The 18,176-nt window shown below is 36.3% G+C and overlaps 1 protein-coding gene across 3 annotated transcripts; it reads left to right on the forward strand.

The window, feature by feature from the left end:
- Positions 1–933: 933 nt before the first annotated feature.
- LOC121411546 lies at positions 934–12,248 on the forward strand. 3 transcript variants are annotated; one of them, XM_041604335.1, is made up of 7 exons: positions 934–1,213; positions 3,399–3,517; positions 5,188–5,280; positions 6,531–6,646; positions 7,202–7,553; positions 8,867–8,913; positions 9,765–12,248. In XM_041604335.1, the coding sequence occupies exons 2-7, from the start codon at positions 3,420–3,422 to the stop codon at positions 11,177–11,179; spliced, it is 2,121 nt and encodes a 706-aa protein (XP_041460269.1). In that variant the 5' UTR covers positions 934–1,213; positions 3,399–3,419; the 3' UTR covers positions 11,180–12,248. The 3 variants fall into 3 exon arrangements, with proteins under 3 accessions (XP_041460269.1, XP_041460268.1, XP_041460270.1); XM_041604334.1 differs by having other exon boundaries at positions 934–1,116; XM_041604336.1 differs by having other exon boundaries at positions 934–1,116; positions 10,032–12,248.
- The last annotated feature ends 5,928 nt before the right edge of the window (positions 12,249–18,176 follow it).

An 18,176-nucleotide genomic window follows, 5' to 3' on the forward strand; every position in this document is an offset into this window, starting at 1 on the left:
TTCCCACAGTTAAACCGAAAATCACCCATTTATAGCCCACTCCTATTTGTATTTCATTATATGAAATATGATTTATTCCCATTTTCTCCTCATTGTCCTTGAAACGAAGTTTCATTCCTCCCTGAACATGTGGAGTTACCATCGCCTTAACATTTTATGGTTCAGTCAAGTTGGTCCTTATTGTTAAATCTGTAAAAATTGAAATATTCTATACTTCAAGCAATAAAAAAAAGAAATAGTGAGTGAGGGACATCATCGACTCTGTCATTTGCATGTAATTGAGTTGTGCGTATGCATGTACATGTAACTGTTTTGTGAAAAATAAACGAAACTTCGAAATGTCATAACTTCCTTATTTTACATGTACATCTGATTTTGATGGAATTTTCAGCATTATGCTAGAAGTTCGATTTTTCTCTTTTTATTCAAATCATTACTTTTCTGAGGTGGACTTGACATTTAAGTAAGCCCGATGGAGCACAATGTTGATCAATAGAAAGAGAAAACAATGTACAAGCATAATCATACAAATATTTTCCAATATAATCATTGGTGTTTCGACGTAATATATGAGAGTCGAGATGATGTCATACTCTTACTATTATATATCTTCTTTTTTTTAAATTTTGTTATGAAGCTCTACCATATTTTTAACGCAGAATTCATTACTTAAAATAACAATAATGATGATTTTACATGAGCAGCCAAATCATGTTTCACATGTTTCACATTGAGGCACAATAAATGAACCGCAATGAATTACCAAAAGCATTGTGACATCATCGGTTCCCGCCCGGACACTGTTTTGTGAAATGATTAAAACTTAAAATTCTCGTAATTTCCTTTGCATCGGAATTAATTGGTTTCATTTTCTCTATTGAGACCAATAATCGGTTATTGCCCAGGACTTTTCATATAACCATTAATGGCAAAAAGGGCCAACCATAGTAGCATGTGTTAGCCGTTTATGCGGATGAAGGAAGTCAAACAGGATGTTTGAACAAAGTGGTCGCACTCTTCAAATTCTCATGATCACTGTTCGGCTTTATCAAGTACATGTAGTCACCCAACGTGGATGTCAAAACATCGCAGTCGCAAGACCCGGGTCGTAAGAAAGTAAGTTGGTACATATTGCAAACGGGTTTTAGAAGTTGAGATTTTGTTGTGTTTATAGGAACCGTTACCATTGCCTCTTTGGAATAAAGCATAGTTGGTAAGTATTACAGAAATATTTTTATTCTAGTAAATAATCCAACATGGTCCAAGGTACCCCACTGTCGAAGGATAACCAATGCACTAATATTGGATAATTTTTTTACCACCACGATGGTAATTATGTGTCCAACCAATTTGGGGAAGTATTTTACACGATGTCAGAAGCATATTTCATTAAGGTTAAAAAAATAAGCAGCAATTACTTTAGAAAAGGCAAAATTTTCATCCCATTGGATAAAGTGCTAATGTCATGAATGTTGGCTGGAGCATGGAACACTTTTACCCCCCCCCCTCTTTTTTTAGAGTGTGGACGTTACACTTCATTTATAAATCATAATTATAAAATTTTTTCCCAATAAAAATAGAAAATCATCTTCAAATAAAAACAATACACACCCGCACACCAAAAACTATCATCATGAAAGTGGCCAGTGCTTATTTGTACGACCGTTTGCCTCAAGCATGTCAAGTAGTCGCATGATTACCAAACCAAGAAGCACTTGTTTTTGATATATCATAACCAAATCATGTATCAATTGGTTATTATTATTATTTCCCATAACCGACGTGTTAAGGTTACAAGGCACTTGTGTTATATGAGTGGACATGTCCGTTTTGTCTACTAGGTATATGCCATTAGACAAAAAAAAGTGATATCAATTTGCGGAAGCTGATGTGTTGTCGAAACAAACTTTGGCCTTTATCGCTATCATATTGTCCAGTGATTTATCCTAACTTTACATACTTGTATCATAGCGTTCGACTTCAGAAATAATTTTTATTATTAGCCTTCTAAACAGTTACAGGATTTTCAGATTCAAGGGCACTATGAGAGGGGAACTACAGCTTATCTTACTTACTTACTTACTTACTTACTGGGTGACTCCAGAAAGGCAAACAACCATTTTTTTCTAATCAAGAAGGAGGGCGCAGGGGTACTGATATTTTTTTTACAGAATTAATATTTATGATTAAGGAAACAATACAAATGATAAAAAAAGATTGGGCACAATTGTTGTTCCCTTGTAATTGGGGACAGAAGTAATGAAAAGTTAGTGACGAGATTTGAGTGAGATGTGGTCTCGCGTTTGGGATGGTGAAAGACAAATCTCTGTGACCTGGTTCCAATCCCCACTAGTCGAACGATGAATAAAAAAGGAAAAACAGACTACCTGGCAGACTTAATATTTTATATCATATGTTTAAAGTTGAGAAATAATAAGCAACTGTTTGCTCGCTTGCTTCGTTGGCTCGATATTTTTTTCAGAAATGATATATCGTATCCATAACTTTTAACCCCCAAATAGAATATTATAAAAATCTGAATTTTCGAAGCTATTCGCCAATGATCAAGAGCAATATGCTTTTTATCAAAGTCTCCACAATTGTTAGTTTAACATCGTTATGCAGGGTGCACTCTATGTGGCCACAACTGTAGCGCACACCTTCAAAATGACGTGATGTATTTCCCAGGCTTGTATTGGCTTGAAAATCCAACAAGCATAACACTGAAATTTAATAAAAATCGGATGTAAAATAAGAAAGTTACGTCATTTCAAAGTTTCGCTAAATTTCAAAAAACAATTATATGCACATCCTGGTCAGTATGTAATGAGGAGACTGATGACGTCATATGCTCACTATTTTATCATAGGAAATATGAAATATTCTAATTTTCTCCTCAATGCCAAGTGAAAAAACAACTAATTCATCCCTGAACATGTGGAATTAGCATTGTTTAATATTATTTGGTTCAGTCAAGTTGGTCTTTATTGTCATGTCTGTAAAAAATGAAATATTGTATAATTCACACAATATAAAACAAAATAAATAGTGAGTGAGGGACATCATCGGCTGTCTTATTTGCATGTCACTGAGTTGTGCATTTCACTCTTTTGTGAAAAATAAGCCAAAATGTCATAACTTTCATTTTTTACTTCCGATTTACATGAAATTTTCACTGTTTTGCTAATTAATTTTTTCTCTATTTATTCAAATCAACCTTTTTCTGGGGTGGACTTGACCTTTAAGGTGAAATTAACCCAATGTCCAGAATGCCTGACACCAAAACTACCTGCTATAACAGCTAGAACTAATACAAGAAGGTTTTATTATGTTTATTGTGCAATACAGAAGAGAAAAAGACAAAAATACTTACTTGTGTTTCCATTTGTACCTGCAAGGTTCAGCGAGGGGTATGCGCCATGTATCATCACTGGTTCAATGGGGTTCTTCTGATTGGGGTCTTCTTTACTCTTCCAATCTCCTTGGATGGCAGTGCAATCTGTGACGAGAGAAGAAGGTAAGTCGTTACAGAATGTCCACAATAACATGAGTAAAGGCAACTTGGATTGAAAGACAGATGAAAGTTGATGAAAATACATATTGTGGAAAGTTTGGATGAGTTCGGCCATACAAGAAGAAAGAAGAAATACTTGTTTAACGATGCTATCATTATTATGGGAATTTTAGTACGCAAAAAATGGTGATCCTTTGTAACATCGTTTTGATGAAAGAAATTCCACATCAAAATTTGCTGCAAATGACCCTTTTTCCTTCCAAGCCTCAAGAAACGAGAAACTTTAGTTCAGACCTCACAAAGGGTTTTGTGAGAAACTGTGACAATAAAGAATATAAACTGCCTTCGTAAGTATAGAACTTAGGTAAAAATTATATGATTTAAGTACAGTTTGTTATACAACAAATTGGAAAATCTTCCTTTGTTTCTCGTAAATCTTCAACATATTCCTGATTTGAGACTAATCATTTTGTGATCTCTGTTCACTCAAACATTCTAACTTATTGAATATACTGTCCAATTTTCCTTTAAGATTATACAGTCATCGTTTTTTTATTTATTCAGGGACCCCTTTCCATTGTTTTTACGTGGATATTTATTACCAAGGACAATTGCCCATTCAATCGATTTATCTTATGAATATCGATTTAAAGGTATCCTTGTTATTTTGCTATTCTGACTTATTAGATGTCAAGAAAAGGAGGAGTCTATAAATGTACAATGACCCCTTCCAAGATGGCAGTTTGGAGAGATTGCGTGCCATGTGCCGGTTCTGAGTTTGTCGAATACTTGTCAGGTCTCAATTCACCTTACAATTAGGCCAAGTGATGGTTTCTACAGAGAATTTACGAGCCAAAGTGCTCCCAGATAAGCTGGTTGTTATAAACCTCCAAGATTTAAACTTACATTATTTAATTGATATGCTTAAGGCTGGCATGAGGTATCTACACGTACTTTTGTTTTTCGTTCATGCGTTTCTGTTTCTGGTGGACATTTTGTTTTTAATCCATTACCTTTAAAATTCACTTATATCGTTTTTTCAACACATATATTTGCATACATTTAAAAAACCTCATCATATCTTTTATGTCAACAGATGTTTAATAATAATTATCAGATTTAAATATATTATTTTTGACGATTTCAAGTGATGTGGGAGTTAATATTCTGATAAAGAAATTGACGTTCTCAAATTTTCCTTTATCCGTTTATACAGCAAACATATACAAGTAGGACTTCCGTAAAATGAGAAGTTTGACGTAGGTTTGTAAGGGACTGAAAATTGAACACTAAACCATGAAAAAAAATCGTGTTTATCAAATAAACACTAGTATTCCAGGAAACTGGGTTTCATTTACTATCAACCGTAGCTGTAAATGCTTTTACTGTAATAGCCGGTATCCGGATTTATTCCAGCATTTTACCATACGTTATATAAATCCTTAAAAATCAATAAAACAAGAATCTTTGCGTTCATTAAATTTTGCTTTTTCTCATTTACAAGAAAATGACAGACCTGCAAAGAATGAGACTGATTCAGGTGATTTTGCAGTGCTTTATGATATAAAAACATTATTTCATACATGTATCCGTCAATTTTGGAGTCAATCAAATAATATGCAATGTTATTTAATAAGTCGTCATTATGTTTTCACCTTTTTTTCATAATCTAGCGAGCTTAGGATAGTTAGTAGACGGGTAACAAGGACCCTTCAAGTCGCTACATACTACAGATGCTGGTTTTTCTTGAAATGCACCACCTATAGGTGAATCTCGTTCAAACCTTTCATTCCTTTTAATTGGCTTCGATATTTCAAGAAAGTTATGCATGACACGAAGGTTTATGTCAAAGTAAATGTCCAATGAATTATTACCAAGAATATCTCTATTAAAACCTGTACGTTAATGAAATTTTAATACTATGAATCTTGAAATACCATTATTTATCTCCGTATAGGATTGCAAGCAAGATAAATATGCTTGAATTAAGAAAAGCCATATCGTATGAACAAAAACAGTTTCAGTCATGATTAGTACCAATTATACTCATAAATTGTGGCTTTTCGAAATATGTATACTTTCATTAAAAATCTGTTTTGTACATAATCGAAACCATTTAAAAGAAATATAGGTTAAAAGGAAAATTCAAACCTTAAACCACTTCATACCCATGGATCGATCTAAGCACGTACACTATCTCCAGCAATTCAGAAAGGATAGGGGGCGGGGCTTCGGTGTTGGTCTTACAGCGTGTAAAATTTTTGCTCCCTGGTCCTTTCATGAAATTTAGTGTAAGTACAAAGAGGAATGCAGTGAATGAAATCTAAACCTTTTTTTCCCTTTTTTTCGACTCTGGGGCCCGTATTCTGAAGTCGGGTTTAACTTAAACTCAGGTTTAAAGTTGTGGTCTAAGTGTGGATCGCCAATTGTTACATAAATCAATAATGGTAGAGACATTATAATTTATATCAACTCATTGGGCTCTCAAATCATTCATAATTGTCTAGGAAGTATAAATAGATTATTGTCTTCACCATCGATGGAAAAGGAAAGAACACAGTAAAAATAAGAAACATACAACGTAATAAAAATTTGGACACTTTTGGCTTCCCATAATTTTAGCACAGAGTTAGACCATGGTCTAAGTTAAACCTGACTTCAGAGTACGGGCCTGGGAATTTAAGGTTGATACAGGGAAGGTTGGGTACGATTTTTTTTAATTGATTACGTAATATGTTCATGTTTATTTGACGTTATTGTTTCTAATTAAAATAGGGATATAAGTTATTCTCATAGAGAAAATAAAATAGATTTGTTTGGTTGTTGAAAAGACGTCAAACTGTAAAATATGTAACAACTATTATAATGCCCGGTCTCCCCTATAGTAACAGATTTATTACGCAGTGAATATCAGTAGATTAATATGGCCCGTATCATGAACTAAGTGCAATTTCAGCCAAATCTGTGCTAAAATTATGGAAAAAAAGAAATGGAATTATGTCTTTACTTATAACAGAAGTATCACAGGCTACACGGCGCAATATCAAACTGTAACGAGGTACTTCACCACAAATGTATGCTGTGATGGTTATGAAGGGGACGCAACGCAGAATCTCTGCCTTCCAATTGCAGGTATGCCCAGTTTTCCGAACATGTACCCTTTCACCCGAAGGCCTTGCAAGCTACACGTATATTTTAGAAAATGTTTAAATATGTCGAAACTGAATTTTAACAAAAAAAAACAACAAATGAAATGAATGCAGGATTATTGGCAATATACATTTTGTTACATACAAACTTAATAAGAGGATGTTTAACTAAAGAGTCAGGACACCATACTCTCAACATAGTTCCGTTCGATCAAGAATTCTGTCAGGTAGGCTTCTGGCAACAATGATTGGTTGAAAACCAATACATGACTAATCCTAATTTGTATTTACCGTTGTATCATGGGCCAGCTCCAGATTGAAATTAATATTTATTATATATTTCTCTCTGGATGTATGTAGTCGAGGCGTTGTCTCCATTTTACAATGATTTAAAGTATGTGTTGTTAGTTATAAAATCAAAACGTCATACAGTTATTCGCCCATCTAGATATACGTCACTGCCATACTGTGCAATGCCGATACACCTATACTTTTCCGCTTCTAGAAATAATCAATTGCTTCAAATTCTCAAATACAGGACCAGATGAAAGCCTGTCTACGACAACAGAAAGTCAATCTCTCAACCAAACATCAGAGAGCGGTCAACCCGACGCTGTTCCAGATCGAAATGAAACGACGCTCGTAGGATCACCAAGAACTACACCCTTGACATCCAGTAGCAGCAACTTTCCCTTCTCAACGACAGAGCCCAGTAACAGTACAGCTAGAGCAGATGGCTTAGGTATGATGTCTTCAAAGGCCCGACGACAGGCACTCATCATGATAAGCCTTATTGTTTTCTCCATCGCCGTGGTCGTATTTTCAGTCATAATGGGATGCGTGGTGTACCGACGACGGAGACTTCGCAGAGTGCAGAGGAAGGTTGATAGGTAACCGTTGATCCGTCATGCAATTCCGTCTTGTTCTTTACATGAGGGACTCAGTTTCCGCTTCCATGACGTACGACAAATTCAAGAACATAGCAAATGTAATGAAAATGCCCATTATATCAAAGTGGACAACGGAAGGTTTGTTTACAAAATTGATAAGCCGGAACAGAAGTTAGCTGACCAAAAATTGCAAATATGTACTTTGTCCAGAGTCTAGGACGAAACCTCTCTTTTAAATCACCACTTTGCGACAAAGACCTCTAAGTTGTCCTTTGTCATGAAGGTATTTGAAATATATTTTCTATCTTCTTGAAAGCGTTCCGCGTCGCCGTGCAAAAAACTCCTTATTGCATCAGATGTCCGTTGGTGATTCCCCTTTCTATTGTGTCAGATGCATAAATTGCATTTAGCTTCAAGCCCCAATCCAAAGCAAGTGCTTAAGCACACAAGCGAAATGTTCGCTCTATGCATACGCTTTTTAGCAATAGTAATCGTCAAGTGGTAATATCACTTTTTTTTCAATCGGGTCGGCATGGGGGATATTTCAGTCTTGAGTCAGAATGTCAGAAGAAAGTTTGGTATATAGTTTGGGTCCCTTTCTGAGCCACCACCTGCAGGTCCATTCTCGATTTGCCAGTACTGCTTTACCACTATCATCCTTTCACCAAAACCTGGCAAGTACATGTAGTTATTACTATATAGGCATTGAGATATATTACTAATCCCCATGAATGGTCTGTATCAATCAGAAAATGCCACCGATTGCGGGACTGGAGAATAATGACTGCAATCGATTCCCAAGCATTGTTTCTTGAAAATTAAAATCGTTTGCCCGACAGATATAGTGTCGCAGACAAGCTGAAGTATCAGCATCAACTGAGTACACCATTTTTGTGTGACGATTTGCTCTCTTTGTGTCAAAGCGCTTCACCCGATATAAGGGAGCATTCAAAATAATGATAAAAATCTATCTGCTTATGGTCAGTCCAATATAAACTCAATCCGACCACCGCCCTATTTCCTGACCAACCCCTTTTCAAATGTTCCCTATTTATATTACCAATTACACAATACCATTTTGTTGCTTTACCATGTGTACCATCGTTTCCTAAGGTGATATTTAACATGCGGACCTTGTTCACAATCTGGGACCGGCTATCCACTAGTCCACAACAAGACTACATTCTACCTGAAATTATGTTTTTACAATTAAATGTCTCAGAAAAGAACACGTCAGTATCACCAAAGCAGCAAGATCGTTTTATTATGATTTTGTCTAATTCTTATTCATTAATCTGATTACTCCCCTTTAGTTTGCACATGGAACCGCTACGTGATTTGCAACCTTTGTCAGAAACAAGTAAGTAAAATATAAACGATCCATAAAACTCAAAGTGCAAAAGACGTGAAAGAAGGGAAATTATTCTAGCATCTACTAAAGAACTAGTTAATCCATAGCCTTAAAGATATTATTCTTTTAGAAATATATGGAATTTTCGTTACAAGACAAGAAATTTCCAGAAAAATATAAATGAATGGGGCAATAAATAAAGTGCCAATTAGCTGTTCGTAAAATACACGAGGGCTTATGTTGCCATGTTCTCTATGTTATTTTGGTTTGATGATGCCATGAACAAAAGAAGACTGATAACAGTATCTTTACCACATGCCTGGAATGGAAGTCGGTTTTGTTAATCAGTTGTCCGTTTCAGGACACTTTCCCTTTTCCTAAAAGAAATGATAACTAATTTACATAAACAGTTGTAGGTTCCTGAAATCCTTCAATCTTATTAGCTGATAGTTAATTTGTTATCAAAGTTGTGCATGTGTTATTTCAACAAGTCTTTGTGAAACGGGACGCTTTTTTGTTCAATTGTTTTATTATAAAAGTAAGCATACTAGGAACTTTCCCGTATAGTATTACATAAACTACCTTCAAAGAGGTTAAGGACGATGGCTTTACTGATTTGGGGAATGAGTATGATGGAATTATCCGTTCGAAAGAACCTTTCGTTTGAAAGCATATCTATATGATTTTTTTATATAATATATATTTTGGTAGACTGACAAAAAGACTGAATAGATCACACAAAAACTAAATATCTTTTTGGATATCACGCAAACAAAGAAGCAATCAAGTTATTAAATTTTCGAATGTTGAGGAAAAAGAAATATAAATCCCTCTTTTTCACATTTTTTCCATGCCTAAAGCTTCCAACATTCAGCACTTTTCTCCACCCTCCGCACCAAACGATGAATACGCAATCCCTGATAAGGCATCCAAGGTAACAACACTGCATAAAGAAGCCTCACAAACCTATGAAAACACCTGCATTGACGGAAGATCACTTGCCGATGCAAAAGATCAGGCAAAAAGTGATGGAAATCACCCGACACAAACTTACATGGATGCAGTTGCGAATATAGAGAAAAAGAAATATAAGTCCATCTTTTTTCACATCTTTTCCATGCCTAAAGCTTCCAACATTCAACACTTTTCTCCACCCTCCGCACCAAACGATGAGTACGCAATCCCAGATAAGGCATCCAAGGTAAGAGCACCACCTAATGAGGCCTCACAAAGCTATGAAAACACCTGCATTGACGGAAGACCACTTGCTGATGCCAAAGATCAGGCAAAAAGTGAGGAAAATCGCCTGACACATACTTACATGGATGGATTCGTTTGTGCAGAGACCAAAAAGGACAATGTTTCTAATACCAAGGAATCAATCCCTGACAATAATTACAACGAAGTCGATGAGATGCCAAGCAGTACAGCTAACCTGGAACAGTGTTACACAGAAGTTGATGATCGGCCATCAAGCTCGGTCGTCACCGACGTTGACATGCAAGACCACAAGTATTACTACACTAAATTTGACACCTCGTCACCCAGCACTACTGAGTGTTATGCAGAGGTTTATGAGATGCAACCTAGCTCTGTTGATGTAGAGGGCACTGTTCGAGATGAGTACGAAGCAGTGGGAGATCAACAACTAACATACGATCACATTGATCGAAGTTCTACCACAGGTAACTCGGAACCTGTGAAACCTCCGAAAGAAGGTTGCAGTAATGCAGGCGGAAAATATGGTGTTCTCGTACAGTCAAGCTCCGTGGAGTCACAAGAAAGTTACGACGTATTCCAACGGAGTGTTTCACAGACAGATAAATCTGGTGTCGATGGTTATGAGCCACTTCTTGCTGTTCCATCGCAGGGTTCAGCGACAGAACAGTCAGTAGGTGACGAGGCATACGACGATCTTGACAGAATGATGCCAAAAACACGAAAAAAGGGGAAAAACCTTCTCGAAAAACTGCGTCAGGGCACTAACACGACAGCATATGGACATCTGGGGTCAAGCTTTGAGAGCGATACCAGTGAGACCAACAACTCTGTCATGGAGCCCATATATTCTAATCAAGACGCTGAACTTGCCGGAGACCGGGAATCGACGTACACAGATATGTCAGGCAGCCGTCCCAATTCTTTACTTCAGCGTGGTCTAAGCTTGAGTAGCGAGAAAAATGAGTTAGTAACGTATACTGAAATGTCACCTACCCATTTTTCGAACAACTATTACAACGTCGATCTTGAAAACATTCAAGAAAGCATAGATTGAAAGGACATAGAACTCACACAGGATTAGGACTGCAGTACAAACTCAAACAGGAACATGTCGATCCGACCCTTGTGCCAGACGTGAATTAAATGTGTTTGCATTGCGATTTCGGGAATAATATAATCGATCTACAGTACTTTACATAATTTCCTCCATGCATTTCTCGAAATTCTGAATAGTCAAGGAACGTTATCAACCCCCTCCGAACCTTCTTGTGTGCTAATACACCGAAACAAATCCGGTACGATAAAATTGATTTGTATTGAATATAATTATATATCTATATACATAGTGTACACACCATTAGTAAGGACCTTAAATTTGAAAATTTGATTCATTTGATTTTCCAAGATGCTTAAATCAATGCGATTGCCATGTATTACGGAAATCGGATCTCTTAATAAAACGAGGTAAAGAATATAATTTATTTGATAATATAAAGGAAGTTCCTTCTAATAAAAGGACTTTTTTTCATTCACTACCTTTACTCGTACACTAGCCTATTCAGGAATGATATTGTATGTACTGTTATATGTACATTTATCTCCGACCTATATCTAGGGGAAAATATCAAACGACGAAATTTCTGCATGTTTAAACTATCAAGGGAGCAGTTTAGATATGAATCCCAATTTCAATATAGATTTTGTTTTCAAGAAGATGTAGATATATAAAAGTATACCTAGAAAACACTTTTACTCCCATGACTTTATTTTCGGCGAAAAGAAAATTGTATTTTGGTTTATTTCTGGATCGTAAGAATGATACAAAAGGCGATCACCTCTTAAATTTCGAAACTTGAAGTTTGTTTCTTATCATTTGATCTCATTTAATTGTTGTAATCTAACGCTTGGATGAAAATTCCTAGATCTGTAGATATCTATAACCAAAATCCGTTTTAATATCTTTACGATTGTTATTTTTATATATTCGCTGGACATATACGCCGTTTAATATATTCATTTTATATTTGACTAAGTATAACTATTTCACATAAAATTGGCATAAATAAATTGATGTGTAGTATGAAATAATATAATTATTAGCATGTAACATGAAATAAAGTGAAATAAATATTGGTAATGATGGTGGTGGTTGTCGTCATGATGGTTGTTTGATGTTTATAAAGGTGGTTGTTGCACCACAAATTGTCACCCCGCGACAATTTGTGCAATAATTGACACCACAAACTGTCATCCCCTGCACAAATTGTCGCCTCGCTAAAATAATTTTGTGCCGCACGTGCCGGTCTCAATTTTTATGCATATTGTGCCAATTTTTGTCCTCAAAAATAAACCTAGAGCCACATAGTGTCGCCCATTACGCAAATTCTATTCAGCCGCCAGTCTGGTGTGCAGAGTATGTGCGTCTAGTGGAGCGTTTCATCAATATTTTCATCCGACAAGTTGTCAGTTCTGACATCTTTCCATGATTTTGATTGGCTGAGAGGCACTGTTCCTATGGTAACTGTCGGATAAAATGGGACTTGTCGGATAAAAATGTCTGACAAGTCCTTTCATGAAACGCCTGGGCTTCGTAACACAACGGTTTGCGATGAATAGCAAATATGAAAGAATACTTCTGATTGGTTCCTAGTCTGTATTTTTCGACAAATGCGTGTGTGTTACGGTCTTAAACTGTTAACTCTTGCTATAGTGTAACTCGCTCCCTAGCTTATTGAAAATGTGTCCAGTGTGTGCGCGCACTACCTCCGTGTCGTTTGGTACCATTTGTTTGTACACCAACGCACCGAATGCACGCATAGCATGCACACGTACACGATCGCCTATGATTTGCTCTAAATGAAAAATATGCTGCAGTTTTTTACCAGGTTATTATATGTCTTAAATCTCTTTTATTTTGTGATGAGAAAGATGTGTTTTTTCTAGAACGGACTACAACTCCCCACCCCAAAAGAGAAACATAGGTAGTTGGAAAAAAGAAACAAAGAGTGTTTGTGAATATTTTATTGAAGCGATATTCTCGCATAAATTCCCCATTCACTGTGCGCTCGTACATTATATTGCAATAGAACACTTTTACGCGAACTTACCCGGCGAGTTACACTATAAGCACGATTCGCTTACAAGATCGTAACAGCGTGTAATATCAATCTTGATTGGTCAATTCATTAAGCGATTGATCGCTAATATTTGTGTTGCAGAGCCCAGGTGGGTGTTTCATAAAGCTGTTCGTAAGTTAAGAGCGACTTTAAGAACGACTGGTGATCCTTTCTTACGCGCTAAACCATCGCCAATTCAATATACATCTCACCGCAAGAAGGGATCACCAGTCGTTCTTAAAGTCGCTCTTAACTTACGAACGGCTTTATGAAACACCCACCTGGTGTGTGTCATTGTTTGTGGTAATGTTGTTGCGTTGTGTTAGAGGTGAGTATTGTGTTGGTACGTCTGTGTGAGGGTGTGCTGTGCGTGTCTGTGTGTATAAGGGTGTGTATGTATTATTCTTATTACTATTTATTGATTTTTGTTATTTGGGGGGAGGTCGGTAAATCCACTTGGTCTAGCAGCATGCAGTCGTTCAAACTTATCTGATCGTCTAATACCATATGAGCTAAACCCATTTGGTCTAGTTTGGTCAACAGTTGGGTCTAACTTCCACTTGGTGTAATGTATAGGACTTAGTCTAATGTATAGGACTCGAATTCTTGCTTATGATTGCCGAATCTCCGAATAGGCAAATGGTCTAATCGCCTTTTCGTCTAAATCCCAGATCAATATTTCCAGTCTGTTACAAGAATTGACCAAGTGGTGCTTAATAGATCAATTACATATTATACCAAATAAAAATTAGACCAAATGGAAATCAGACGGAAAGGTAAATAGGTAAAATGAAAATTAGACCAAAAGGTACACTGGTTGTAGACGAAATGGAAGTAGACCATGTATAGAGTGAGGCTAAACGGCCATTAGTCAAATAGGGTTTAGAGCAAGTGGCAATTTACCTTTGGGCGAGGCTAATAAAGAGAACAGCAGCAGAGCTCATGCAAACTTAATTCATATCCACTTGGTCTAACAACAATTTGACTCATAGTCCGTTTGTCTAATAGCACATGGACTTAACCAATTTGGTCTACTAATAATTTTGACTAATTTGCAATTGGTCTAATATATACTTGGTCTAATTCTCCGTCGGTCTAATGACCAATTCGTCTAATTGCATTTTCGGGTAATGCCCAATGAAAAATAAAGTATTGGAAACATCTCTGAGACGGATTTGGGACAAGTTCGAGACGGTTTTGAGATTCCCGAGACTAATGAAACGTCGTCAGAAGACGTCTCTGCGACAATTTTCGAAATCGTCTCAAAACCGTTTAAAAGTACTCCAAAATCCGTCTCAAACGTGAGATACCTCCACAATCAAAGTGTTATTAATTCAATCACATCAAGAATGTGTGTGTCTGTGTTGATGGAGACAAGTAAGTGCAAAGTGAAAATGGGCGGCAATTTATGGTGTCCCCTCCTCCACAAATTGTCGCCTAATTAGGCGATGATTTGTGAATCTTAGCCGTATAATAACCGTCTACTTTTATGTGAACCTACAGATTGACCTACAAATTCTGCAGAGAAAATCGTAGGATCAATAGAGGGTGCAAGTAATCCCGCTGAGACAAAATTGTCGCCACAACAGTTTGCTTGGGTGTCGAAAATGTCGACACTGTAGCCATTTGTCATATTGGTGTGGTGTCTTTCATTCTGATGTCTACTGTCGTTGATAGCATCGTAGCGACGACCAGGATTCCAATGGTACCTGTGTTAAGAGTTACATCCACAATGGAGGAACCGAAATTTCCATTTTAACTGCGCCAGATATCACATAAGATATATACATAAAAAAATCAATAATGCTGCAATGGTTAGATGTAATCTAAAGAATATTAGCCAAACATGGTTGCATTCATATTGGTATCACCTCGGGAAAACAATCATGTCAGTTGTAATGAATTTCATTTTAAGATCGTGATTTTTTCGCGCCGGACGATGGAGAATATAAGCTTTTAATTAATGATACCTTCCGCGATCCATGATTTATTTATGCCCTTTCAATGTAAGCAGTTCCATACCAGCATTTTTTGTGAATAACGGGATAAGACTTTGATTATTTGCACCTTAAAACTTTTGTTACCTGTCTCATCTGTAACTGCATTAGATGGGCTGAGACACTTGAAGCTGAATCTAGTTTCCTCACATGAGCCTCGATTAAGACAAGGGTTGGAGAGACAATTTAAAGAAGATAATTGAAACTCGCATTTTACTTGTTTTGTTAAATATACAAAAATATAGATGTCAATCTTGATATGAATTTTGGTTCTTTTACTTTTGTGTTATTATTGATTGGTTCTCCTGTTTTTTTAAAGGTTTTATACTCTAAGAAATGAGTTTGACCTTGCAATTTAAAAAGGTGGAAATAAATGTGACTGTTCACCGTTACATTCTGCATGCGATCTGATGAGAGTAAACAAACCGCATTATTTTATCAAAAGTGCAACAATTTTTACCTGGAATGCTGCAAACGAATAATTCCATCTCATCGGTAATGTTTGCTCGTCCTGGACATGAAGATACAGACATCGATCTCCGAATCAACTTCAAAATGGTTTGAATAGACTGACTGTCAGGTGTCCATTTAATGGATCAGAGATTCATGTTGACGTCTGCTACATCTAGCCGTTTCAGTTTCCCTCCTCTGTAAAGTTTGATTGGTTTCGAACAAGTCTGGAAACTCGAACTTAGCGTAGCGATGGTTGAACCGTTGCAACTTTTTGACGAGATTAAAAAGACAGAACTCATGTTATCATGGTTATCTTCATTTTTAAGAAGTAAGCATCATTTTCGGCGCATTAAATTATGCCTATGATTTATTAAACGCTTCATATTTTGTTAAAAGATCAATATATAGGTGTTGATGTTCTCTGCCATTAAGTGTTATGTGCATTTTATTTTATGTTTCACCATTACTGTCGTCGTCATTATCAACATCAACAACATGCACTATCAGTAGCGTAGTCTTCCATCTTTATCACCATCATGATGCACGACCATTATGACCATCATCATTACCATCAACATCGTCAAGAACTTGCATAATATATAGTTTACAGGGTATTAATATATATAGTTTACAGGGTATTAATCGATTAATACCCTGTTTACAGGGTATTAATCGATCCTCCTTCATTCATTACTGCAAATCTCACCACCCCCCCCCCCTTGATTCCAGCGAGTCCGGCGAGATATAAACAATGGTCAATACAAAAATACCAGCCAAACCGAAAGTAAAGATTATTTCTCACAAACCCCCAAAACAAACTATTACTTTACCCAGGAAACTAATCTTATCCTTATGATTGACATTTCATTATGCCTTTCCATGGCAAGCATTAATTCAATTATGTATCAATAGTTTTATTACGTATATATTGATACGATTAGCAATTTAACACAAAGTAGGTATAATGCCTTAATCAATGAATGTTGTTTCGCTTTCAATTCCATTCAATTTATTATTTTCCAAACTCGGAGTAAAATGCTTACAACAATCATTAGCTGAATCGACAGGACTCCACAGAAAAGTCAAGCTCTTAAGGTAATGGCTTCATGCAAAGAATATTAAATAAAAGTTATAAAACTGAATATGCACACAACATCATCATTACACACACACACACACACACTTACTTTCTGCCAAAATATTGTCGAGTAGACTGAGAAAAGAGAAGAAGCGATTAAAAAGTGTGAGAAAGAGGGAGAGATAGGTGGAAACGATAAGACTTGAAAGTTGGAAATCATCACTGCACAACTGCAGCTTGTGTAAAAACATTAAGGTGGCACCTCGAACTTCTTTAGATTCAAACTGATTTCTACATTAATTGTAAGGTAAGGAATTCCAGTTTAACTTTCCGCACAGTTTTTTTTTTCATGAATCATAATTATATTTCTCTTGTTGAAATAAAATCTTTCCGCCATTCACTTGAAAATTCGCGCGTTCACGAGCGCCTTTGACGGTTGAATTTAAAAGGGGCTGTAGATTTTTGTTTGTTTCAGGTTTTGTGAAAAGAAATAGAGATTAAGTTCTAATCAATTTATCAATCGTAGTTTCCAGAAAAAAAGGTATTTTCAAACTTCTGACCGGTTTGAACTCCGGAAATCTCATTTAAAGGTTATATAACATCTATAGAAAAAAAAATATTTAAAAAACACTATCAAAAATAGTCTAGTGCATTGATACCTAACAGTTACGAAGGAGGCTGGGGTGCTGCCATATGCATATATAGGCATGTTCTGAAAGCTCGTTTTACCACTACTTTGTAAAGAGTGAAGACTGACGCATGTCCACAAAATAATGACATGTTGTGCAAATCTTATTAAATTTTTTACGCATGCACATTTATCAATCAAACATGCACTGTAGCCTAATGACTATTTATACAACAAGCAAGCATGGTCACAGTCATTTTTACCCAATCTTGGGTCAATTTTGCTCAACGATTAGAGGCGCTTTCCGTTTTTACATGCAGAATCTCTTGATCCACAGAAAAAAATGTATTATCTCTGGTTTACCTGTGTTCTACTGCTGGCGTTATTCACCTTCCCTTTCTCATTGGAAGACGATGGTATCTGCGAGCACGGCGAGGAGGTAAGGAGGTAAGTAAAAAAAAAGCTCACCTCTTTAAAATTGCTTGGATCATTGTCTGTTTTTAACTGAATTCTATCAATATTATATCACAAACCTCAAAAGAAAATAGTCATTACATGTATAGTTAAAAATGAACTCAGGAATTGAAAAGCGCTGATCTTGTTTTTCACAAATTCCCCCATTTGTCTTCCTTTGTATTCCTTTAAAGGTATCCTTAAACATAAATATAAAGGGTATACATTAAATCGTTTTATACGTTTGTTTCTTTTTGTTGCTTTAGTGAGAAACAGACGATTAGCGCGAGAGTAGCACACTACCAGAGGTACACTACCGACGGCCG

This window comes from Lytechinus variegatus, chromosome 3 (assembly GCF_018143015.1).
Source record: "Lytechinus variegatus isolate NC3 chromosome 3, Lvar_3.0, whole genome shotgun sequence".
Lineage (NCBI taxonomy): Eukaryota > Metazoa > Echinodermata > Echinoidea > Temnopleuroida > Toxopneustidae > Lytechinus > Lytechinus variegatus.